General features: G+C 35.8%; 1 protein-coding gene across 2 annotated transcripts in view; it reads right to left on the bottom strand.

Moving 5' to 3' along the window:
• LUZP2 (leucine zipper protein 2) overlaps nucleotides 1-25,956 on the bottom strand; it is a 601,108-nt gene that overhangs the window by 153,424 nt on the left and 421,728 nt on the right. For both annotated transcript variants that reach the window (XM_003910114.5, XM_017948549.3), the window contains exons 6-7: nucleotides 16,211-16,273; nucleotides 6,358-6,420 (exon numbers count right to left, since the gene is read on the bottom strand). In XM_003910114.5, coding sequence (XP_003910163.4) covers nucleotides 6,358-6,420; nucleotides 16,211-16,273 — 126 coding nt within the window. The remainder of the gene's footprint in view (nucleotides 1-6,357; nucleotides 6,421-16,210; nucleotides 16,274-25,956) is intronic.

Here is a 25,956-nt window from a genome sequence, read left to right as displayed (position 1 = left end):
TGGGGCCCACAAGGAATTATCTTGTCAGCACATTGTGAGGGAATCCCCTGAGGAAGTTTGCAGCTTTTTTTTTTTTTTTTCTTTTGAGACGGAGTCTCTATCTGTGCCAGGCTGGAGTGCAGTGGCGCGAAGTCGGCTCACTGCAACCTCTACCTCCCGGATTCAAGTGATTCTCCTGCCTCAGCCTCCCAAGTAGTTGGGACTACAGGCGTGCGCCACCATGCCCAGCTAATTTTTGTATTTTTAATAGAGACGAGGTTTCACCATGTTGACCAGGATGGTCTCAATCTCCTGACCTCAGGTCATGCCTGCGCCTCGACCTCCCAAAGTGCCAGGATTACAGGCGTAAGCCACTGAGCCACCGCACCCAGCCATCTCCTGTCTTTGTAGCTATGGCTTCAAGACAAAATGGGAGGCAGTTTGGAGTGACTCAGTTTTCAAGTTTAACTTTCTCCTTTGGCAAGTTGAGTTTGGGGACCGAAGATTTTGATTTTTCTTTTACAGATGTTTTGAGTACATTAGAAAAAATGACTTCTAAAAGATATAATCTGTAAATCACCTCAAAATATAAAGTAGAAATACAGCTGGGAAAAATGTGATATCGTGGAATTAAAATACTTCTATTAAGATATAACTGTGCCACTTACTAGTCCCATAATTTCAGAAAATTCTTATAACTTCTCTGGGTCTTGGTTTTCTAATTCATAAAGAGAACAATATTATCTTCCCTGTCTGACTCATATAATTATTTTGAGGCACAAATGAATGTGATTTGACAAGCTTACAGCTTCTGGAATCATGCAAGAAAATAATATTTTTAACCCCTCACACCGCTTTTGTAAGATGCCTACATTTTGGCACCAAATACAAGTAAATGGCACTGAAAAGCATTTTGCTCATTACAAATTAGTTTAACATGTGGATGACATAATTTTAAATTAATGAGACAGATGCACAAAAATTAAATTACTTAAGAGTTTAAAAATTAAGGAGAAACAAATTTACAAAATTCCCTTATAGATACCTGGAATCATCAGGAAATAATCTGACACTCTGTTATACATACATGGAAATTCAGGTTGCAATGCCCCTCTCTTCAAGAGCAGATGACAATAGAGGTACCAAGTTAAATACATCTAGATTTAGAGAAAATAATAATGATAACACAAGTCACTGTGGTGTCTGAATTTCAGCAGGAATGAGTGCATCAAGTCTATCACCACATATTCCAGAACAATTAAGTCAGCATTTTGATCCAATGATCTAAACATATGCCATAGGGATAGTTATCAAAGGAAAAACTATAAAACCCTGCAAATGTACTTAATTCATGATGCCCCAACAGGTCAGCTCTACTTAAAAATATATATAATTAATATCCATGGTGATAACTTCACTCTGCTAGTAAAAATACTTTACAGGTAAACATTTTGGTGGCCACAAATATCAAATTTCTTTAGATTTCAATTCTTTCATTGTGAAAGAGATCACACAAATTTTCCTGTCTCATAGGGGTTGTGGTGAGGGTCAAATGAAGTGATACATTATAGACCTGAATAAAGTAAAAACACTAAATATACACAGTACTCCTTTGGTTCCACAGGGAATTGATTCCAGGAACTCCATGGACAGCAGAATCTGTAGACGTTCAAATCTCATATTTAAAATGACGTATTATATGCATTTAATACATGCACATCTTCCTGTATATGTTTTAATGTCTAGATTGAATATACTACTAATATAGGACTTATTAAGGAATACGTTTTAGGGAGAAAGTAAGGGTAAAGGTTCTCAGTGGAAATTTTCCTGTAATAAGAAGCAACTCCCAAACCATTTCTTTTTTTTTTTTTTTTTTTTGAGATGGAGTCTCGCTCTGTCGCCCAGGCTGGAGTGCAGTGGCGCGATCTCGGCTCACTGCAAGCTCCGCCTCCCAGATTCACGCCATTCTCCTGCCTCAGCCTCCTGAGTAGCTGGGACTACAGGCGCCCGCCACCGCACCCGGCTAATTTTTTGTATTTTTTAATAGAGACGGGGTTTCACCGTGGTCTCGATCTCCTGACCTTGTGATCCGCCCGCCTCGGCCTCCCAAAGTGCTGGGATTACAGGCTTGAGCCATCGGTCCCGGCCAAACCCTTTCTTTTCTAACAAAAAGAAAAAGGCAGCTTTAAAAGCCAGGGTGGCAAGCTTTAATATGCAAATACTGATGATTAGAAACTAGGTCCACTCAACATGGTCAACACGGCAATTCCCGCCATCTTCTCCTGGTCACCACCTGTGCCAAGTGTAATGGCTACCTCCAGATAACACCAGGCGTTCAGAACATCATAGCGACCCTCATTTGCATATTAAAGGACTAAGGTGGGAGGGTCAGGTTTCTGGAAACTATGTAAATGACAAACCTGGTCAAACCAATCCCCTGGGCCCTGTGCAAACCAAACACCGCCTCCTCCAGCATCCCAATATTAGGAACCACTTTTCTGCCGCACATGGGGTTCCTCTTTGTTCTGAGCCCCCCTCCCTCTGTCTCTGTATGGGGGAACTGTTTTCTTCTTTCTTCTTTCTTGCCTATTAAACTTTTCATTCCTAAAACCACTCCACCTGTGTCCATGTCGTTAATCCTATCAGTGCGAGACCAAGAAACCTGGTGTTCCTCCAGTCATCAAAGCCATATCAATACCTAATACAATGTAAATGCTATGTAACTATTGTGTTTTTATTGTATTATTTTCAATGGATATATCATTTTTATGGGTTTTTAAAACTATTTTCTTTTTTTATTTGTATACATTTAAGGGGTGCAAGTGCAATTTTGTTACATGAATATATTGCATTGTGGTGATGTCTGGGCTTTCAGTGTATCCATCAGTCAAATAATGTTCATGATGCATATTAAATACTTTCTCATCTTCCAGTCCCTTCCTTCCCCACAACCCTTCTGAGTATTCATTATCTATCATTCCATACTCTATGGAATAGATAATGATTCATTATCTATCATTCCATACTCTATGTCCATGTGTACACATTATTTAACTTCCATTTTTAAGTGAGAACATGCAGGGGTTTTTTTTTTTTTCTGTATCTGGGTTGTTTCACTTAATTAAGATAATGGCCTCCAGCTCTACCCATATGGCTGCAGAAGACATGATTTTATTTTTTATAGTTGAATAGCATTCCATATGTGTACATACGCCACATTTTCTTTATCTAATTATCTGTTGATGAATATTACAATTGGTTCTGTGTATTTCGTACTGTGAATAGTACCGTGAAACCTATGAGTGCAGATAACTTTTCATTTAATTATTTCTTTTTTGGGGAGTAGAGACACAATAGTGAGATTGCTGAATGAAATTTTCTTCAAATATTTTTGATTCACAGTTGTATGGATACAGAAACCACCAATACACAGGGCCAAATGTACCACTATAGTATATTTTTAATAACTGGACTACCAACTCCCTTAAGCAGTAATTTAACTAAGCCATCATTTTATTTGAAACATTGAATGACATGTAGTATTTTGAAATTGTTTTTATTCAATAAACAACAAAAACAATCACAAAACTCTCAAAATGTCTGCCATTATCTATCTCAATAGAGAAATTGATAGATTGAATTTTTAGTGATTTGGGAGTATTGTAAGCATTGTTTTTAATTTACCTCCACCTCCCCATAAAAGTAAGCAAAGAAAATTAAATGACTTAAATCTTTAAACCATCCAATAATAAAATTTGTAATCAAAATAATCATTTTACTTTATAATATCTTAAAGCAACAAAATTTGTTACTGTTGTGTAGCCATTATTCATTCACATAATTTCTTAGCTAACCAACTTATTTATTTTTGTTTGTTTAATAAATCATCCAGTACAAAATGATTCTGAAATTCAACATTTTTCTTGTTATTATTGTACTGATAGGAGAGTAAACTGTTACATCTCTTTTGAAAATCATCTGTACTAGGTAGCAATAATTAATATTTTAAAACAATTTTAATGAACTACTTGATAGATATGTTTAAAAAAACTATAACTCAAGTTAAAAATAAGAAAGTATTTTTCATCATAATGTAAATTTAAATCATTATATATATATGTATGTATATACATACCTGCACATAAGTGAAAGGTTAAGTAATCTTTGGCATATCTATATAATAGATTATTCATTTAAATTTAGATAAAACAATAAAGATTAAAAGCTATCTTTGTGTTTTTAAATTACAAATTATGAACATATATAAAGGATATATATATAGACAGAGAGAGAGAGATGTATTGTAACTGAGATATATGTGCATATATATCAATCACCAGGCAGATATAATTCATACAAAGGGAATTAGACAGAAATATGAAGTATATCAAAATATTGTTTGCATTTGTTCTGAGTGATGGGATTTTAAGTTTTCCTTTGGCTTTATATTTTTTGACACTGCTTTGAAATTTTTCTTCAATGAGTAAGTAATACTTAGGTTTTTTTTTTTTTTTAAAGAAGTACATTTGTCAAATCTAAAAAGAGCACTAAAATGGAGATTAGGTATTCTAGAGAATATATCAGCTCCAAGTGGAATTAAGGAGGATATAAAGTAACTCAAGTCTCTGGGCAACTAACAGTCAGTTAGGCCTCACTTCTATCTTTAGTGGAGGATTTCTACTTCAGCTAGCAGCCTCCCCCAAGTTAAAAGCAGCTCTCAAGCATTAATAAGGGCACCAAATTCATCATTATGCTCTGCAATTGCCAGCATGTGTCATTATTTTTAGGATGAGATGTAAATGCTTTGACAGCAAGCATTACTTCTTCAAAGTCTACATTTACTTTAAAAAAGAAAATCAAATCTATTCAAAATTGAACATTTCCTAAGAGGAAAGTACCTGAAATAGAATCTACTACTCATCTCAGGGCTCACCAGTTCGTAGACTCCTTTTCAAAGGTGCATGGGTGAATGTCTGTGGTAACAGGTACTTCAGTGCTATCAGGTTGGTGCAAGAGTAATGGTGGTTTTTGCCTTTTTTGTTTGTTTGTTTTAATGGCAAGAACCTCAGTTACTCTTGCACCAACCTAATAGTTGAGTTTCTACTGTCTACTTCCTTGACACATCTATCTATCTGTCTGTCTGTCTATCTATCTATTTATCAATCATCAACATATGTTTATTCAAGACTTAAACTGTGCACTGCTGATATATTAGTAGGTAAATCAGATAAGTGTGCTGCCATCAGGATGAGTGCATGAATACATTACAGCAGAAACCTTGGCTGCCTCCCACAGCAACTCCCTTTCTATTACTTATCTGCAAAAGAAACAGTCTTTCACAATAGAATCTAAAAATGCTAAGGTTTTACCTTTGCATGGATGCATAACCTAGTTTGGAGAACTTTCTCAAAAAACTCTCCTCCTTCAGAAAAAATAATGACTTTGGAGGACAAACACCTCCTTTTTCTGCTTTGACTGTGTACATAGTTGGATGAAGACACTATCTCTCTCTCTCTCTCTCTCTCTCTCTCTCTTTAGTGACCATCATGATTCTATGAGGAACCAAGACTTAGAATAAATCTTTAAGTTGAGGGTTGTCACATGGAGTGATGTGGAGGACAATGCAAAACAAACCTGAGTCTTGTTGACATTGTTGAGCTATGAAATAAACTATAACATTGTCATGCTTCTGGGCCTTTTGTTATTTGAATTAATAAAAGTCCTACGGTGGAACAGTTTTTGGGGGTATTGTATATACTAAAGGAATTCTAATTCATGCAACTTCATAGTCTCTTTGTATTCAGGTCTCCTGATTTCATAAAATGTAAAATGACATGAAATAACAAGGTTTACATATAATATATCTCATATTTTAAGTCATAAAAACTTTCAACAAGTCCTGATCTTGGTAATATCTGAAAGTTGACGTTTTACTAATCTATATTCAACTAGTATATTACATAGAAGTAAAACACTGAATATTGCTGAACTGTCTCATTATCTTCCACTAACATTTATTTCTAAAACTCTGATCTGAAAAATAAATTTAAAAGATTCAAAAGTCCTTGTATGATGTACTTCACATAAGTCTTTCAGCTTAATATCTGCAACTCATGAACTCTGGGGAAGCAGGATTTGTTTTATAGACTCCTAACCTGCTGGAATGAGGCATGCTTTTGATTAAGAATGAATGTAGGAAATAATATTTCCACTTATCTCTAATTAAGTAGGCAAGAAAATAAAAGTATTTCTAAAGCAGTCAAATGCAACTCAAATTCACGAGAAATTCCAGAAATCAAATTTAAGCTAAATAATGTTCTTGATATTTTTGGTATTGGGATAGAAAGTTTCAGGGAAAAGAGAAAAGATTCTCACCTTAAATAATAAATCCTTCTTCCCATAACGAAGCTCCTTCAGCTGGGCTTGGATTTTTTTGGACTGTAAGACAAAAACATGGATAGGTTGTGTAACTCATTTATATTTTCAAACTTGAAGATTAAAATACTTTCAGACTTCACAGGAATACATTTTGCAGCCAAGCAAAGCACAGTCCAACTAGTTTTGAAGTAAAACAGAAAACCTTAACTCTGAGAGTTAAATTCCACTCAAATACATTTTTAAAAATTTTTTATTATACTTTAAGTTCTAGGGTACATGTGCACATTGTGCAGGTTTGTTACATATGTATACACGTGCCATGTTGGTGTGCTGCATTCATTGACTCGTCATTTACATTAGGTATATCTTCTAATGCTATCCCTCCCCCCTCCCCGACCCCACGACAGGCCCCTGTGTGTGATGTTCCCCTTCCTGTGTCCAAGTGTTCTCATTGTTCAGTTCCCACCTATGAGTGAGAACAAGTGGTGTCTGGTTTTCTGTTCTTGTGATAGTTTGCTGAGAATGATAGTTTCCAGCTGCATCCATATCCCTACAAAGGACATGAACTCATGCTTTTTTATGGCTGCATAGTATTCCATAGTGTATATGTGACACATTTTCTTAATCCAGTCTATCATTGATGGACATTTGGGTTGGTTCCAAGTCTTTGTTATTGTGAATAGTGCCACAATAAACATACGTGTGCATGTGTCTTTACAGCAGCGTGATTTACAGTCCTTTGGGTATATATCCAGTAATGGGATAGCTGGGTCAAATGGTATTTCTAGTTCTAGATCCTTGAGGAATTGCCACACTGTCTTCCACAATGGTTGAACTAGTTCACAGTCCCACCAACAGTGTAAAAGTGTTCCTATTTCTCCACATCCTCTCCAGCATCTGTTGTTTCCTGACTCTTTAATGATCACCATTCTAACTGGTGTGAGATGGTATCTCATTGTGGTTTTGATTTGCATTTCTCTGATGGCCAGTGATGATGAGCATTTTTTCATGTGTCTGTTGGCTGCATAAATGTCTTCTTTTGAGAAGTGTCTGTCCTCATCCTTCACCCACTTTTTGGTGGGGTTGTTTTTTCTTGTAAATTTGTTTGAGTTCTTTGTAGGCTCTGGATATTAGCCCTTTGTCAGATGAGTAGATTGCAAAAATTTTCTCCCATTCTGTAGGTTGCCTGTTCACTCTGATGGTAGTTTCCTTTGCTGTGCAGAAGCTCTTTAGTTTAATTAGATCCCATTTGTCAGTTTTGGCTTTTGTTGCTTTTGGTATTTTAGACATGAAGTCCTTGCCCATGCCTATGTCCTGAATGGTATTACCTAGGTTTTCTTCCAGAGTTTTTATGGTTTTAGGTCTAACATGTAAGTCTCTAATCCATCTTGAATTAATTTTCGTATGAGGGGTAAGGAAGAGATCCCGTTTCAGCTTTCTACATGTGGCTAGCCAGTTTTCCTAGCACCATTTATTAAATAGGGAATCCTTTCCCCATTTCTTGTTTTTGTCAGGTCTGTCAAAGATCAGATGGTTGTAGATGTGTGGTATTATTTCTTAGGGCTCTGTTCTGTTCAAATACATTTTAATTATCAATTTTTCCTTCATGTGATCATGTTATTTATTTGTGTGTGTGTGTGTTTTTATTGGTTATTGGTGAGTTAAACCTTAACTTTGAGAGTCAGACCTCCAGACATCCTAGGCAGAAAGAGAAAAACCAAAGCTTGTTTAAAATATGTTATTTAAAGAAAGTTGAGTATTGTTCTTCCCCCAATCCACAACTAAACACACAGAATTTCTATCACCCAGGCATGACCAACAATCTAATTGTAGATGCTAATTACATCTGTGCATATGTATGCCTCATTTTTTACTACTTATTTTCAATTACTTTTTTTAAATTAAATGGGAGTAAATTTGAATTTGATATATGTCCAAAGTAGAAGCAAATGTGACTGGAAGCAAGAAAAGTTGCTACAATACTAATGCTGAGCTGAATGTTGTTTGCACTTTAGAGTAATACACTTTTTAAGAGGGCCATCGCAAATAGGAAAATACTTAAAAAGAAAATCTTTCTCAGTAGTATGCTTTGACTACCACATTTAATTATGTTCCCTTAAGTCACTGAATGATGATCATGTATTTTGAATTTTTCAGGACAGTCCCAATTACTAAAATTATAATATAAGGACTTCAGATTATTGTATTTCTATACCTAAAATTATAGGTTCTGATTCTTTACTCAGGCAAAAAACAAACAAAAAAAGAAAACCACCACCACCAATAACCAATAACACACACACACACACACACACACACCCACACACAAATTAGCATGATCACGAGAAGTAAAATTAATAATTAAAATGTATTTGAGTGGAATTATAAATTAGTATCATCACTTGGGGAAAGTGGCATTTTCTGATAAAATTAAACATATGTACACTGCATTACACTGCAATATGTCCTAGGTAATTACCCAAGAGGAACTATAATATATACAAAAATACTTAAGGCATGTTTATTCATAATAGCCAAAAGCTAGAAAGAGCACATATGTTTAATAAGCAATGAAGAGATAAATTGTAGGATATCCATGACATGGAGTACTAGAATACTGTTGAGCAACTGAAAAGGAATGAAGTACTGAATCATGGAACAACACAGACAAATTTCAAAAGCATTATACAATGTGAAATAATCCAGTAACTAGAAGCTATATTTTGTATAATTCAATTTGGATAACATTCCAGAAGGCAAACAAACAGTGATAGAAATCAGTTTAGTAGTTGACATGGACTAAGAGTTGGGGTAAAGATTCAGCGTAATATAACAAGAAGACATTTTGGAGGGTAATGAAAAAATTGTATGTTTTGAATCTATACATTGGTCAAATCCATCAAACTGTACACTTAAATTAGATAAATTATATTGTACTGTAAATTATATCTCAATAAAATTAAATTTTAAAAGAAGCTGGCTACGGTAGGTAATGAACCCATGATCCTTATGTCACTATTACATCCTAGTAAACTGTGTTGATATAAAAGTCCTCTTTAATAGAGAACATCTGCCTATACTGTAGAAATATAATTTTCCAAGCTTACAATGGAATATGAGTTGTCCACTAAACCAACTGCAAGTTTATTGTGATTTGGTTTTCTAAAATATTCAGAATTTTTTTTTTTTTTTTTTTGAGATGGAGTCTTGTTCTGTTGCCTAGGCTGGGGCGCAGTGGCACATTCTCAGCTCACTGCAAACTCCGCCTCCTGGTTTCAATCAATTCTCCTGCCTCAGCCTCCTGAGTAGCTGGGACTACAGGCGCATACCACCATGTCAGGCTAATTTTGTGTATTTTAGTAGGACGGGGTTTTACTGTGTTGTCCAGGCTTGTCTCAAACTCCTGAGCTCAGGTAATTTGCCCACCTTGGCATCCCAAAGTGCTTGGATTACAGAGGTGAGCCACAACACCCAGGCCCAGAATATTTCTAATTATGCAATGTACTTGATTTGTGAAGTGGTAGCTGTGTTATAATGGCACAATAATTTTTCAATTTTTGTTCAATGCTGTAAGTACGACTGATTTAAGTGGAAACTTGAATGTGTTGTCAATGATACACTACTACAAGGTTCTAATATCAGAAACAGTTTTTCACAGATATTTCTATAAGTCAGCTGCATTTCATGATCTATTGAATCAGGAAGTTAATAAGAAAGAACAAAAAAATGAAATAAAATTTAAAAAAGAAAAGGAGACAGGAAGAGAAGGAGAGGGAAAGGGGGAGGTAAAGAGGAAGTGGGAGAGAGGAAAAGAAGGAAAGAGGAGGAAAGAGAGGAAGGAAGAGAGGAAAGGGAAGGGAAGGGAAGGGCAGGGAAGGAAAGAAAGGAGGGAAGGAGGAAGGGTAAGTTAAGAGTGAGAGTGAGATATGTTAATAATTCTGTATCACTTAACTCTGTACAAAGCAGCAGCAAGAATTTACGGTTTCTCACAGGGTAGTTGATTTTTTTCATTTCCACAGAAAGTCACCTTTCTTTTGATATGGATAGTGAAGGTGAAATGCATGATGCATAAGAACAACAAAAAGACATGATTTAGTATATCTACTTGTTAACGGCTTTTATGAATACAAACTCACATTGAGCCCTCAGTACCTTGACTTTATTCTTCCACTTCAGAATCACATTTATTACATCATTGTCTGTCCTCACACAGCTTCCCATGTGACTCAAAACAATATTTCAAGTACAGCATCTATGTCTTATTATGTTAATTTACTCTCTGTATTAGTCTGTTCTCACACTGCTATAAAGAAATAGCTGAGACTGTGTAATTTATAAAGGAAAGAAGCTTAATTGACTCAGTTCTGCATAGCTGGGGAGGCCTCAGGACACTTACAATCATGGTGGAAGGCACCTCTTCACAGGGCAGCAGAAGAGAAAGTGAGTGCCAGCAGGGGAAATGCCAGATGCTTATAAAACCATTGGATCTCCTGAGAACGCACTATCAAGAGAACAGCATGGGAGAAACTGCCTCCATAATTCAATTACCTCCCACCAGGTCCCTCCTATGAAATGTGCAGATTATGGTATTACAATTCAAGGTGAGATTTGGGTAGGAACAAAAAGTCAAACCATACCATTCTGCCCCAGCCCCTCCCAAATCTCATGTCCTCACATTTCAAAACAACCATGTCCTTCCAACAGACTCCAAAGTCTTAACTCATTCCAGTATTAACCCAAAAGTCCAAGTCCAACATCTCATCTGAGACAACATAATTCCCTTCCGCCTACCAGCCTGTAAAATCAAAAGCCAATTAATTACTTCCTAGATACAATGGAGGTACAGGCATTTGGTAAATATACTCATTACAAACGGAAGAAATTGGCCAAAGCAAAGGGGCCACAGGTTCCATGCAATTCTGAAAGTCAATAGGGCAGTCATTAAACCTTAAAGTTACAAAATGATCTCCTTTGACTCCATGTCTCACATCCAGGTCATGTTGATGATACGAATGGTGGACTCGCATAGCCTTGCACAGCGCCACCCTGTGGATTTGCAAGGTACAGCCCCCCCTCCTGGCTGCTTTCATGGGCTAGCATTGAGTGCCTACGCCTTTTCCAGGTGCACAGTGCAAGCTGTCCGTGGATCTACCATTCTGGGGTCTGGGGGACGGTGACTCTCTCTCACAGCTCCACTAGGCAGTGATGCAGTGGTGACTCTGTGTGGAGCTCCAAACTCACATTTCCCTTCTGCTCTTCCCTAGAAGAGATTATCCATGTAGCTTCTGCCACTGCAGGCAATTTATGCCTGGACATCCAAGCATTTCCATACATCCTCTGAAATATAGGCGGAGGTTCCCAAATCTCAATTCTTGACTTCTGTGCACCCACAGGCTCAAAACCACATGGAAGCCACCAAGGCTTGGAGCTTGCACCCTCTGAAGTAATAGTCTGAGCTGTACCTTGGCCCCTTTAAGCCACAGCTGGAGCTGAAGCAACTGGGATTCAGGGCACCATGTCCAGAGGCTGCACAGATCTGGGAGGCCCGGGACCCAGACGATGACACCATTTTTCCCTCCTAGGCCTCTGGGCATATGATGGGAGGGGCTGCCATGAATGTCTCCACATCCCTTAGAGACATTTTCCCTATTGTCTTGGTGATTAACGTTGGGCTCCTCATTATTTATGCAAATTTCTGCCTTTGGCTTGAATTTCTCTTCAGAATTTTTTTTTTTTTTTTTTTTTTAATTGCATTGTCAGTCTGCAAATTTTCCAAGCTTTCATGCTCCACTTCCTCTTGAACACTTTGCTGCTTAGGAATTTCTTCCACCAGATACCCTAAATTATCTCTCTCAAGTTCAAAGTTCCACAGAACTCTAGGGCAGGGGCAAAATGCTGACAGTCTCTTTTCTACAACATAGCAAGAGTCACCTTTGCTCTAGTTCCCAACAAGTTCCTCATCTCCATCTGAGACCACCTCATCCTGGACTTCATTGTCCATATCATTATCAGCATTTTGATTGAAACCATTTGACAAGTCTCTAGGAAGTTCCAAACCACCCCACATCTTCCTGTTTTTTTCTGAGCTATCCAAAGTGTTCCAACCTCTGCCTGCTACCCAGTTCCAAAATCGCTTCCACATTTTCAGGTATCTTTACAGCAGCACCCCATTCCCTGTGGTGCCAATTTACTGTATTAGTCTGATCTCACACTGCTATAAAGAAATACCTGAGACTGTGCCATTTTCAAAGGTAAGAGCTTAATTGACTCACAATGCCACATGGCTGGGGAGGCCCTCCAAGATAATTCTGCTTTACATGGTCATCATTATTTCATGCTGCTGATTTGAGTAAAGGATAATTTATGATATTTCTCACAATTTCAAATGCACAGTTGATTGGCATTTTCTGCCTGCTGTTCCAATCTGCTGTCCAGGACTCATTTGCAACCAGGTTTCTCAGGAAAACAGACTTTCTTCTTTTTTTTTTTTCCCCCCCTCATACTAAAGTTGGTGAATATCAATGGAGAGTGGGAGATTACTACCACACATGGTGCACGTGATTTGGCAAATTACATGTCAATTCTTCCACATAATTGATGCTCTCTTTCAAGTGTCTGAATGGTTGCCTTTTAGCTATTTGAGGTGTTCATTTTTAAAACATAATTAAAGTGCATATTCTGAATGTACAGAATATCATTTAAAATTTTCCACATAAGTTGGAATTATTATCAAAACATCAATTATTCAATGATTCATTCAGGAACTGCAATAAAACCTTCTGCATTTGATGGCCTTGAATGACTAGATTTTTTGAGCTTTGCTATCATAATATATATATTAAAAAAAATGTTTTAGGAGTTTTCCTCAGTTACTCATCTCTTTGTTTCCAGCACTCTGATAATTTTCAGTTAAAAAGCAAAATCCTTGCTGGATGCGGTGGCTCATGCCTGTAATCCCAGCACTTTGGGAGTCCAAGGTGGGCATTTCACAAGGTGAGGAGATCGAGACCATCCTGGCTAACAAGGTGAAACCCCGTCTCTACTAAAAATACAAAAAAATTAGCCGGGCGTGGTGGTGGGCGCCTGTAGTCCCAGCTACTCGGGAGGCTGAGGCAGGAGAAGGGGGTGAACCTGGGAGGTGGAGCTTGCGGTGAGCCTAGATGGTGCCACTGCACTCCAGCCTCGGAGACAGAGCAAGACTCCATCTCAAAAAAAAAAAAAAAAAAATTCTGAGCATTTCAGGCAAGATTACACAAAGAATAAATGCATTCTGAGTGGGTACATCTCTTTTTTATAATGTATATTAATTCAAAACCCAGCTAAAACTTAGACTTTTATTTACCTTGTTAGCAACATTTTGAAAAGTTAAAATTATCAAAAGGAGAATCTTCAAACAATTAGTGATTTTAAATACAGTTCCAGATGTTGGTGCCTGTGAGTCATAAAGTTTTCATAAGATTTCACAGCAAAATTAAAATTGCTAATAATGATAATGTTGTCTGTAATAAAATGACAAGGAAGATGAAAAAGTAGGCAGCCATGATAGGATATTTTATCTCAGTTTTTTTTATCCCATTTAGGGGATTATCTTTCAGACTGAGATTTTTGCTTCCTATAATTTCATGTTCAAACGGCATTTCTTCGATGAAATAGGAATGATGATTTTGGTAGATGGTGTTTATAGTAGCTTCTCTTGTTAATGTTATCCTCTGGCAAATGAAAACAATGGCAATCTTCTGGGTGTCAACGGGATTTAGATATTTTATTCTTCTATGAACACTGACAGTTGAGGGTCACTGATCTAACAGGGAATCTCCATGTTAGCTCCTAACCAAGACAATATATTCGTATTTTTTTTTTTTTTTGGTAGTGATGGTGAATCAAATAATTAAATTTGCCACCATATTGTTTTGAAGTTGTATTGTGACAGACAAAAACACACGCCTGCCCCATTACCAAGAATGTTAAGCTCTAAATTTATTCTATAAATACATAATGACATATAGCAAATAAATTGCAATGAACCTATTACAATACATTTCAATATTAGGCAACACTAATATGTGAAGTATCTTACAATTCAGGGATAATATATTCTCCAAGGCATTGAGATGAAGAAAAAATATGAATTATTCTTGAATTGACAGACTGAACAATAAAGGTAAGCCCGTTTTTACTTCCGTGTACCACAGATATTTCTCACAGGAGCTTCCTCTCTTTCATATACATGAGTGTCATGTGAATCCTGAACACATATAAATTATCTCAGAATATAACTTCAATCTAGATATTTCTTTTTCAAAACATCATTCCACCTGGTTACCCTCTTGTAATACAACCTGCACAAACCACATTTATATTATTTCTAAAACCTAAGAAATATAAACAATGTACAAGTCTATTTGTGTTCAAATAGAAAAATACAAAGAAAGGAAACATTACACTAGATTAGATCTACAAACCATTTAGGCTAGTTTTTCATCTTCTGTAACATCATCTTTTAGTTTTTCTGTATTAAACATTTCTAATAATGCCATATATATTATAGGAAAGATATTATAAAATTGATTGTTATATTGCATGTTAGACATGAATGTTCATATTTGTGTTAATGATTTTTTCTTGTTTTTCAAGGAGAGTTTTCACTTTCTTTAACAAATCTCAGTTTGGGGTGAACACAGGACTACTGACCTAGTGACATTTTCCAGAATCTCTTCGACTTAGCTCAGCATGTGACCTAGTGTTAGCAAATAGGGTACAATGAGATAGAAGAGACTATTTCCTGGGTGGACTCCTGAAAAGCAATGCTCGTGCTTCACCGGGTTATCTTCCCTTTCCCTCCTGCTGGAAGAGGATAGTGGCAGAAAAAGATATTTTTGAACCAAGGGTTGTTCCATAATTTAAAGACAATAGAGCTGTTTTAGAAGCTCTTTGCCTTACTTCTAGACAACTCTGAGACAAAGGGTAAACTTGTTTTAACTTGTGTAAGCAACTTTTCTCATTGCATCTAAACTTCCTTCCTTCCCTCTGCTTCATAGGTATAAGACATTTGTCATGATATGAAGCCACTCATGACTGTCTCTTATCATTCATAGGCTATTTCTTGAATAGATTTCTTACACATTTAATATATCTTTGTGTGTGCTTCTTGGAGGATGCAACTAAAACAGTGAATCTTGTCTCCTCTCCTTGAGGCATCAACAATTATTTAGCATGACAGTATCATTACTATTTCATTGCTATTACTAAGGTTTATATGAGCTACATTTTCACATTACAGAGATATAAGAATAGATTTGGAGATGAGAAATACAGAAAATTGATTATTTTAGTTAAATCTATATTAAGCAGAATGACATATGTCCCCCTGAGAAATATATGAGATGATTTTACTACACGGCCTACACAGCAAATAGAACCAATGAATGTATTTATTTCGTATGGTTTATGGTCAACCCCAGAATCTTCACTCTGACAGTCAATTGCCACCGCAAAACTTTATAGACATCACATAGAAGGTACAAGAGAGGAAACAAAAAGGGAAATTTTATGGACTTCCAGTAATTTGCTATTAAGGAAATTCTGATAGTCCAGATAAGGAAGAAATCCAGAAAAAAAAAAATCTACAAAAGTGACCATTACCTACCTTTGTTAATTTTTTTTTTCGCTTTTGGTTATTGCAATGTTAAAACACAAAGATACTCAAAGGTTTAAAATATATTTTTTCTATTTAAAAATTTGCATTTGTATTAGGAGGAAAAAGAGTTACCAGATGTCTGAGTTGAACAAAAATCTGGCAATAATACTGTTTTTATCTGGTTAAAGTTAGAAGGAGCAAAAATGTACTCACCTCTTCTGCATGAATGCCACAGAGCTTGTTTCCTGACAAGAGTTTGTTTTTCAAGCTTTTATTCTGAGGAAGAAAACATAGTTTTATTGCACAGTAGAGACAAAATATTAAGGATTTCTTCAATTATGTCAGTACTACTGCTTTATGTTCTGTCCAAAAATTAGACCTTCATAATGTAAAATGTAATGGATTGGTGTAAAACTGAATCAAATCTGTAATGTAAAAGATTGTTTTTTATTCAATTAAAATTTGGCATATTAGCATTAACACATTCATTTAAAAAGGTAATTTCCAGTTTTATTCTATTGTGGGCAGAAAAGAGAATTGATGTAATTTTATTTTTTAAAAAATATTATATATATATATATACACACACACACACACATGACCTAAATTACCGTCTATCCTGGAGAACATTCCATGTGTATGCTATAACTGTTGGGTAAAATGCTCTGTCAATGTCCATGAAGTTTAACTAGAGTTTGGTCTAGAGTACAGCTTAACTCTGATGTTTCTTTCTTTTTATTTATTTTTTTGAGATGGAGTCTCACTCCATTGTCCAGGCTGGAGTGCAATGGTACGATCTCAGATCCCTGCAACCTCTGCCTCCCAGGGTTGAAGTTATTCTCCTGCCTCAGCCTCTCAGGTAGCTGGGATTACAGATATGCATCACCATGCCTGGCACCATGCCTGTTAAAATACAAATTTTTTGTATTTTAAGTAGAGATGAGGTTTCACCATGTTGACCAGGCTGGTCTTGAACTCTGACCTCAGGTGATCTGCCTGCCTTGGCCTCCCGAAGTGCTGGGATTACAGGTATCAGCCACCGCACCCGGCCTTACTCTGATGTTTCTTTGTTGATTTTTTGTTTGGATAATATGTCTAGGTATGAAAGTGGGGTATTAAAGTACCTTACTATTCTTACATCACAATAAATATCTCCATTTAGATCTGTTATTATATATACACATAAAGATGCTCTAGTGTAGGATGCATATATAATTGCAATTGTTATATCCTCCTACTGTAATGACTCTGTTATCATTATATAATGGCCTTATTTGTCATTTTTTATATCTTTTTTTTTTACTGAAAGTCTATTTTATCTGATGTAAGTATAGCTACTTCTAATCTGCTTTGGTTTCCATTTGCATGGAATATCTTTTTCCATTCATTCACTTTTAGCCTGTGTATGTCTTTATAGGTGAAGTAAGTTTCTTATAAGCAGCATATATTTGAGTCTTTTTTTAGTCCATTTAACCACTTTATATACTTTAATTATATTATTTAGTTTATTTATAGTCAAGGTTACTATTGATAGGTAAGGATTTACTACTTCTGCACAGCAGAAGAAAACAAGACAGTGAAGAGACAACCTGAAGGATGGGAGAAAGTATTTGTAAACTACTCAGCTGACAAAGGGTTACTATCTAGAACAAACCAAGAACACAAATCAAAAGCAAAAATCCAATAATATGACTTACCAAAAATTGGCAAAATAGGCCAGATGCTGTGGCTCATGCCTGTAATTCCAGCACTTTGGGAGGCTGAGGTGAGATATCACAAGGTCAGGAGATCGAGACCATCCTGGCTAACACAGTGAAACCCCATCTCTACTAAAAATACAAAAAAGTTAGCCAGGCTTGGTAGCGTGTGCCTGTAGTCCCAGCTACTTGGGAGGCTGAGGCAGGAGAATGGTGTGAACCCAGGAGACGGAGTTTGCAGTGAGCCGAGATCGCACCACTGCACTCCAGCCTGGTTGGCAGAGAGAGACTCCATCTCAAAAAAAAAAAAAAAAAAAAAAAAATTAGCAATATATCTGAATAAACATTTCTCAAAGGAAGACAAATAACTGCCAATAGATATACTAAAAATGTTAAACATTACTAATCATCAGGAAAGTACAATGAAGCAATGAAATACTACCGCACTCAGGTTAGGATGCTTATTATCAAAAAGACAAAAAATAATAAGTACTAATGAGGATGCGGAGAAAGGGGAACTCTTATGTACAGGTGCTGGGAATGTAAATTGGTACAGCCATTATGGAAAACAGTATGGAAGTGTATCAAAAAATTAAAAATGGGTTACTATGTAATCCAGCAATCCCATTACTGGTTATATAAAAACAAATAAATGAAATCAGTATGTTGAACTCCTTGATTCTCAGAAGCCATTTATTCTTCCAGGCCTGAGAGGTATACTCTTTCTGTGGCGAGTACATACAGATCTGTTACCCTTTAAATATCTCATAATTGACATAATTCAAAGACAAATGCTTGTTCCTCTGACACTTCTTAACCATCTGAGTCTAACTCCTCATGGCTATTTAATTGTATCTGGTTTATTGCACTCAGGCTTTTCTGTCTTTTACTCCAATAACTGAAGAACGTGGACTGTCTTTAGTTGGGCAGACTAAAGGAGAGCAGATAACTGTAAAACCCACAGGATTCAGACATCATACTGACTCTCTAGGAGTAGACAATGTCTTGGTACAAGTACATAGTATACATGATGACTCTAAGGAGGGCCAACTGGATAAGCACCAGGAGCAAAATGAGCATTTAACGCAGAGCAAATGAACAAATACATCAAGTTTAAGAGTTCCCCACTTAGAATTCCAAGCTAATTTTGAACAGGGTTTTTAATTTTATTTTCCTATCATGGAGCGAGGGGGTACAGTTGTTCCAGTTTGAAAGAATACTTGGTTTTTTCCTGTTTAGCTAAAATTTGGAAATCTAAAAAGCTCAGTTAGAATTTCAATACCATGAAATGTTTTACACAAATGGGAGGAAGTTATTCTGATCTATTCAAGTAATGTCTTTTTGCAAATATTTGCACTGATCATACAAGGTACAATATTAGGGTTCTTTTTGTAAAGCGAATCTGATATACATTAATTTCATATTTGAAGAGATGTGTATCCCTAATAAAGGGATGTATACTGATATGTTCTGGCTCTGCAGTGTTGCTCAGATTGTAGCAAAATAAAACTCTTTAAAATGGAGACACATTAGGGGATGTACATTGGATAGGAGTATTTATGTCCTACCAAAAACCACTCACAACTGAGAAACATTATTAGAATTAACTATAAATTAATAAATAGCACATTTAAAAGTTGGTGTCTGTAGTATATACTATTTAAAATTTGCATCTCCACTTAAAGCTATTTTTTCTTTCTTCTGTTCATTTATGTATCTATGTTTATATTCATTTATTTTTATTATTATTTGTTCATTTATTAATGCTGCTAACACTCAGGGGAAATTTTGAATGTTGATCTGAATGATATAAATTATAGCAAATACTAACTTTTAACCTTCAAAAATGGTATTATTTTATATTTTTTTCTGAGGAGGGAACATACCTGTTAACTAATATATACAACACAAGACTAATTTTTAGCATACTATTTATTTCATTGACCTGTTATCTCTGCTTGTTACACTGATTTCTCAGAATAGATTATTCCTTAATTACTTGGAGTAGGCTTTTCAACGATCAGGATGTGTCGTCAAGTTTACAGAGAAGCAAGCAGTGCTAAACATTCCACACCATTAGTGAAGCTAGAGTTTTGATAAAGACATTCCATAGAACCATTTAACTTTCTTCAATAATATTTACTCTCCACTCCCCCCAAAAAGATTAATGCTATGATAATATGAGTTGAATGATGTTAAAAAGATTTATTTTCTCTGGACTTCTCACAGTCTTTTATTAGAATATTGTGCTTCATGGACACAAAGAGGGGAACAAGAGACACTGGTGTCTACCTGAGGGTTGAGGGTAGGAGGAGGGAGAGGATAAAAAAAAAAAAATAACTATTAGGTACAAGTGTTAGTACCTGGGTGCCAAAATAATCTGTACAACAAACCTCTATGACATGAGTTTACCAGTTTACTTTTATTAAAAACCTGCACATGTACCCGTGAACGTGTACTCCTGAACTTAATTACTATTATTAGATGTTTTAATAATAATAAAATTGTTTTTAATATAAATGGTTTTCCTAAATTTGATTGACAATAAAACACTTTGGATGAAATAACTCATCTCATTACTAGAATTTGAGAAATAAAGCTGCAAGTATTAATCTATGCTTGATTTTATTAAGGGAGACCAAAATATTACATTACTATATTCTACTGAAGTTCTATTTTTCATGTTCACTAGTAAAATGATAAGAAAGATTTGATTCAGGACTTTTGAAAAAATGTCAAGGCTATTGAAATAAGGGAGAGAGATGGGGCTCAACTCTAAAAATAGCAAAAATACAGCAAAGACAGCTGGGGATTTCTAGCCGACGAGCAGAATTATGGAGGTCAATGGATAGACAATTACTAATAGGAGCTATCATGGGTAGAGGGATTCTTGCTAAAGCTGCCTAATAGAATCCTTGCTGAAAGTCATTTGATCAGATTTAGATATCAAGGACGAGGGGAGTCTCCCAAAACTGACTTAGCAGGATCCCTGCTACAATTGGACTAGAAGAGTCTAAGACAAGACCTGAGGACAAGGCCCATTTTATAAGCAAACTCAGAGGAGTCTTTCTAAAGCTTGGTCAAGAAGTCTTTAGGAATAGTGCTTTCTGTGCCCTAAGAAATGTTTGTTTACTTCAAAGTCATGAAGAATTTTTTCTCAAATAGTTTTCTTAAAGTTTTATAGTTTTGGGGTATACTCTTTTGTGTAATCCTCTTCAAGTTACCTTTTTTTTTTTTTTTAATGAAGTGAGGTAAGGGTCAAGTTTCACTTTTAGTTTGTATTGCAAACATCCAGTTGTTTGTGCACCAATTGTTGAAGAAGTGCTCCTTTGTACATTGAAATATATAAAAGCCTTTGTCAAAAATCAATTAATAACTCCTTTAGCCAATATGAAGCATCTGGCCTCAGACAAGCCCTCTTTGCCATAAAGAACAAGATAACTAGACAGAATATAATAAAACAAATGTTTAAGACAGTAGACAACCACTACTGCCAGACTATCATACTAAAGAGAGGAGAAGTAGGCAAGAAATCCCTGCAGTTGCTCTTCTTTGTTTGTCTGTTTTTTTGTTGTTGTTGTTGTTTGTTTGTTTTTCTCTGGAGGCAATTTATGAAGTACCATACAGAAGAAAAACCCGAGCAAAATGCAGAAGTTTTGGTTAGTTGAGAAGAGTTTAAGATTAGGGGAAGATGATCAGGTAGAATTTATGTTACAAAACAGCAGAGGCTTTGAAGCTGTTAAAAGGAAAACCTTAGACAAATTAAATTTAACGGTTTGAGCAAAGAATGATTTGCAAATCAGGCAACCCCTTAACCAGAATAAGTTCAGAGACATTCCAATGAAGCTATGTGATCAAAGATTTATGCACAGAAAAAGCAAAATGACATACAGAAAATGAAAGTGAGATACAAAAACAGCCATGCATTGGTTACAGCTTGGTGTTTGCTGTGTTTGAACATGGTTTTAACAGTCGGCTTCTCTTGATTGGCAAAAACTCAGTGGCTGGCACAAGTGTAGGTTACGTTCTGCTTAACATATAAGTTAGGTTATACTTCACTATGTAGAGAGAAACCTTTAGGCCAAACTTAAAATGTGTAAGAAGGCAACTTTGGGCTAAACTTAATTTAAGAATTCAATGTAGAAAAAGAGTACAGAGGATTTTCAGGGGTGTTCCCTTATGTCTTCAAATGAATGGAAATCTGCATATGCATAAGCAAACATGCTGCAAGGCCAGCTAAAGAATCACCAGAAAAGAACTGCAAGGTGAAAAATTACTAGAGCTCACCTAGACATTCAATTTCCAACAAGTCAGAATGGAAAGACTTAACCACTAAGATATTTAGTAAAAACCTTAGAAAGATCTGTCTTACAAGCAGGGTCAGAACAGTCCTGTAAAGGCTCATTTAGACCAAACTTATAAAGCTTAAAAACAAAACTCAAAATAACTAACCTAAACAATTATTATCTACTAGAATAAACTGTAATACTCTTAGAAGATAACAAAATCCAGGTGCTGAATAATGTAATATTTATAATTCAGCATTCAGTCAAAATCATTAAACATAAGAATCAGGAAAATGAGAGCCTTAAGGCAGAGGAGGAGGAAATCAGTCAATAGAAATAGCTATCATTGGCAAAGATGGTGAAGTTCATTTAGAAATAACATTAAGTGGCCGGGCGCGGTGGCTTAAGCCTGTAATCCCAGCACTTTGGGAGGCCCAGGCGGGCGGATCACGAGGTCAGGAGATCGAGACCATCCTGGCTAACATGGTGAAACCCCGTCTCTACTAAAAAATACAAAAAAACTAGCTGGGCGAGGTGGCGGGCGCCTGTAGTCCCAGCTACTCGGGGGGGCTGAGGCAGGAGAATGGCATAAACCCGGGAGGCAGAGCTTGCAGTGAGCCGAGATCCGGCCACTGCACTCCAGCCTGGGTGACAGAGTGAGACTACGTCTCAAAAAAAAAAAAAAAAAAGAAATAACATTAAGTATATATTACAAAAGAGACTTTCATTTTCAGCATTGACATATAAAGAACTTGAAAGTCATTAGATTTCCAATTTCTACATCTTCACGGAATTTTCTCTTTGTTCTATCTATTAGCTTGAAAGGAATATTAAAATATCCAAAAGTCATTGTGGATTTGTCTATTCCTTTGTTTAAGTCTGTCAATTATTGCTTCATGAAATCTGAAGCTTTTTTAGGTGCTTACAAATTTAAGAATTGTTACGTCTTTTAGAATAAAGGATTGCCCCTTTTAACATTATAATATGCCTCTCTTTTTCTCTGGCAGTTTGTTTTGTCATGGCTAATTTATCTGATATTAGACTTGCTAAAGTCTTTTCTCTTGGAGTTTGCATAGCATATATTTTCATATTTTACTTTCATCTTTCTTGTGTCTTTGTATTTAAAGTGCATTTTAATAATTGTCAAGTATAATTTGATTGTATATTTTTATACAGTCTGGCAATAGCTTTCTCTCAAAGTATTTACATGAAATTTAATATAATCAATATATAGAGCCAGGTTTTGTTTACAATCTCACAATTTGTTTTTCTTTCACCTTCTTGTTTTTCTAGCATCTATTTAGTATATTTAGAAGTCTATTTAGAATTGATATTGTACCACTTCAAATGTAGGAAGTGGCATAATATCAATTCAAATAGCCTACATTTGAAACAAAAGATCACACTCAATCATACATAATTACTAAATCACATGCTATAAGATATATAATAAATCTGAAGATGAGTGAACAATTATAAAATTATAATGGATACATAATTTGGAGTAAATGAATCAAAAAAAAAAAAGGTATCCCTGATGAGGGATCTATAAATGCAAGTGAGTAAGTTTAGACATTTCTAAACTTTTCAGTCTTTCAAAGTATGAAAATTTGATAAATTTCTTACCACATCACTGTATCTAGTTTAGAGAAAGTGAAAGAAAATTGCCAATATGTGTATGTTATTTTCAGAGAAAAATAAGTTAATAAAACTACCAATCTCTTGAACAGGTAGAAAAGACAATCTTTGGTTTGTTTTTATTCTGTCTCAGGAAATGATGTGATAAATGTCTCCTGACTCAGAGTTTAACGTTGGTCCCATCTAATAGAAAACTGTACTGTTTTGCCTTCATTTTCCACCTACTCTTTTCAGAATTCCAGTCCATTTCCAAGTGCCTCACAAGGGTTTTTGGGTTTCACCCCAAAAACGCCGGCAAATAAAAATTTGTAGTTTTCATAGGAGACTGGAAATGTGTTTTAAAAAGCTTACTTTTTACACAAGAAATTGTCACGTTTCATGGGTATATGTGCATCCCTCTGACCCATCCTGGTTTTCAATTCTTTTTCCTATTTTTTTTTTGAGATGGAGTCTAGCTCTGTCGCCCAGGCTGGAGTGCAGTGGCAAGATCTCGGTTCACTGCAAGCTCCACCTCCCGGGTTCACGCCATTCTCCTGCCCGAGTAGCTGGGACTACAGGCTCCCGCCACCATGCCTGGCTAATTTTTTGTATTTTTAGTAGAGACGGGGTTTCACCGTGTTAGTCAGGATGGTCTTGATCTCCTGACCTCGTGATCCGCCCACCTCGGCCTCCCGAAGTGCTGGAATTGTAGGCATGAGACACCACATCCAGCCTTAAATTCAGTTTTTAAAGATGATGTTACTGCTATTTGGCCAGAGTACCTGAAAGCAGATACAAGGATCTGACATACTTACTTGAATTTTTTTTTTATAATTGTCACTCATAAGTAAACTGGATGTCTTAGATATGCTTGACTCTTTCAATTTATGTAAGCTCTTACATTTCTCTTCATGGATATTTTCTCATAGATGTGTCAAGTATAAAATAGTATGAATAGGAGTTGTACAATTTTGAAAATACATTCCAGTTTTTTTTTTTTTTTCTCAATAGCAGAATCTTCTAGATCCATTCAACTATATGTTAATAGGCATCTGTTAAAACTGAACATATTTATATATAAATGCATATCATAGAGTGTTACACAAATTTCAATTGCCAATGTATTTTTCTTTTTTTGAACTGCAAATTTCACTATGTCACTCTCTTTCAAAAAGGGGAGGAATCCATGTTAAAGGCAAGGCAAAAGGAAGGGGACAAAGATGTAAAATCTGTTTGAGAATCTATAAGAAAAACAATTAAACAAGAAAAAATAAATAACCCCATTAAAAAATGGACAAAAACATAAGCAAATAATTTTCTAAAGAAGTCATACAAGCAACCAACAATCATATGGAGAAAATGTTCAACATCACTAATCTTCAGAGAAATGCAAATCAAAATCACAATGAGATCTCATTTCACACCAGTCAGAGTGGCTATAGTTAAATAGTCAAAAACAACAGATGCTGATGAGGGTGTGGAGAAAAGGGAACACCTATACAATATTGGTGGGAATGTAAATTGGTGAAGCCACTGTGGAAAGCAGTTTGAAGATTTCTCAAAGAACTTAAAAGAGGACTACTATTTGACTCAGCAATCCCATTACTGGCCAAAGATCCAAAAGAAAACAAATCTTTCTACCAAAAGGCACATGCACTCACATGTTCATTGCAGCACATTAGCAAAGACATGGCATCATCTTCGGTGCCCAACAACGGTGGATTGAATAAACAAAAAAATGTGGTACATATATACCATGGAATACTATCCAGCCATAAAAAGGAGGAAAGCTAGTCCTTTGCAGCAACATAGATGCAACTGGAGATTGTTATCCTAAACAAATTAACACATGAACAGAAAATCAAATACCACATGTTCTCACTTATAAATGGGAGCCAAATATTGGGTACTCATGGATAGAAGATGGCAACAATGGAAAATGAGGACTACAAGAGTGAGGAGCGAGGGAGGCAGGCAAGGGTTTAAAAACTCTTAGGTACTATGCTCAGTACCTGGGTGATAGGATCATTCATGCTCCAAACCTCAGAATCATGCAGTCTATACAGGAAACAAACCTACACCTGCACCCCCTGATTCTAAAATAAAAGTTAAAAAAAAGGATACATTTAAAAAAAATAAAATCTGTTTGTTTTTCTTGCATTTTTTTTTTTTTAATATATATTATCATTCGTAAAGTTTTTATCCTCTTGTTCTTCCTCTAGCTTGACTCCCACTTGCTGGGTTCTTTGAAGAGCTAATTTTCTAGCCTACTCTAAGGTTCACTGTAACTCAACCTACTTAACACATTTATTTCAGGATAATCTTCCTCAACTTCCTAAAATCTGGTGAGAATCTTACG

The sequence above is a fragment of the Papio anubis genome, chromosome 12, assembly GCF_008728515.1.
Source record: "Papio anubis isolate 15944 chromosome 12, Panubis1.0, whole genome shotgun sequence".
NCBI lineage: Eukaryota > Metazoa > Chordata > Mammalia > Primates > Cercopithecidae > Papio > Papio anubis.
This window is presented reverse-complemented; position numbering and strand designations above follow the sequence as displayed.